At 59.2% G+C, this 534-nt stretch overlaps 1 protein-coding gene across 1 annotated transcript in view; it reads right to left on the reverse strand.

Annotated features, from left to right (window-relative positions):
• Positions 1 to 534, reverse strand: part of EMH_0050850 (uncharacterized protein) — a gene marked incomplete at both ends in the record, with an annotated part of 2,721 nt that overhangs the window by 184 nt on the left and 2,003 nt on the right. The window contains one exon of the mRNA XM_013496695.1: positions 4 to 533. Coding sequence (XP_013352149.1) covers positions 4 to 533 — 530 coding nt within the window. The remainder of the gene's footprint in view (positions 1 to 3; position 534) is intronic.

Genomic DNA, 534 nt, shown 5'->3' on the forward strand with positions numbered 1-534 from the left:
CAGGCTGCTACTTTCCTCTGCTTTGCACTGCTGCTGGGGGCGGGGGGCACGATGGCTGCCTCTGCGTCTAGGACCCAATCCCTGAGCCTTTTTGAGGTCGGGGGTGGCGAGATGGTTTGAGTATTTATTTTAATTACTGCGGGCGTTTCTGCTGTCTCTGTTTTTTCTCCAGGCTCAGCAGCCTTTGTCTTCGCGGCCTCTTCCTTCGTTGCTTTCTCCTCAGGCGGAGACGCAGCAGCACCAGTAGGGCTGCTGCTGCTGCTGCTGCTGCTGCTGTTGTCTGGGGCAGCAGAAGAAGCACCTGCTGCTGCTGCTTTGGCTTTCTTCTTGGCCGCTTGCTTCGCCTGCTGCTGCAGCAGAGCCTTCTCCAGCAGCAACGACGTCTCCTCCTCATCAGGAGACAGCGGGATGAGGTCTTCGGCTGCGTCGTGCTCCTTGGCGCACATGGGGCAGACAAAGGAGCCCCGAATCCTTGGCCGCCCTGAATCTACTTTGCTGCTGCTGCTGCTGCTGCTGCTGCTGCTGCTGCTGCTG

Source organism: Eimeria mitis, genomic scaffold, assembly GCF_000499745.2.
Source record: "Eimeria mitis Houghton genomic scaffold, Emh_scaff2242, whole genome shotgun sequence".
In the NCBI taxonomy this organism is placed as follows: domain Eukaryota; phylum Apicomplexa; class Conoidasida; order Eucoccidiorida; family Eimeriidae; genus Eimeria; species Eimeria mitis.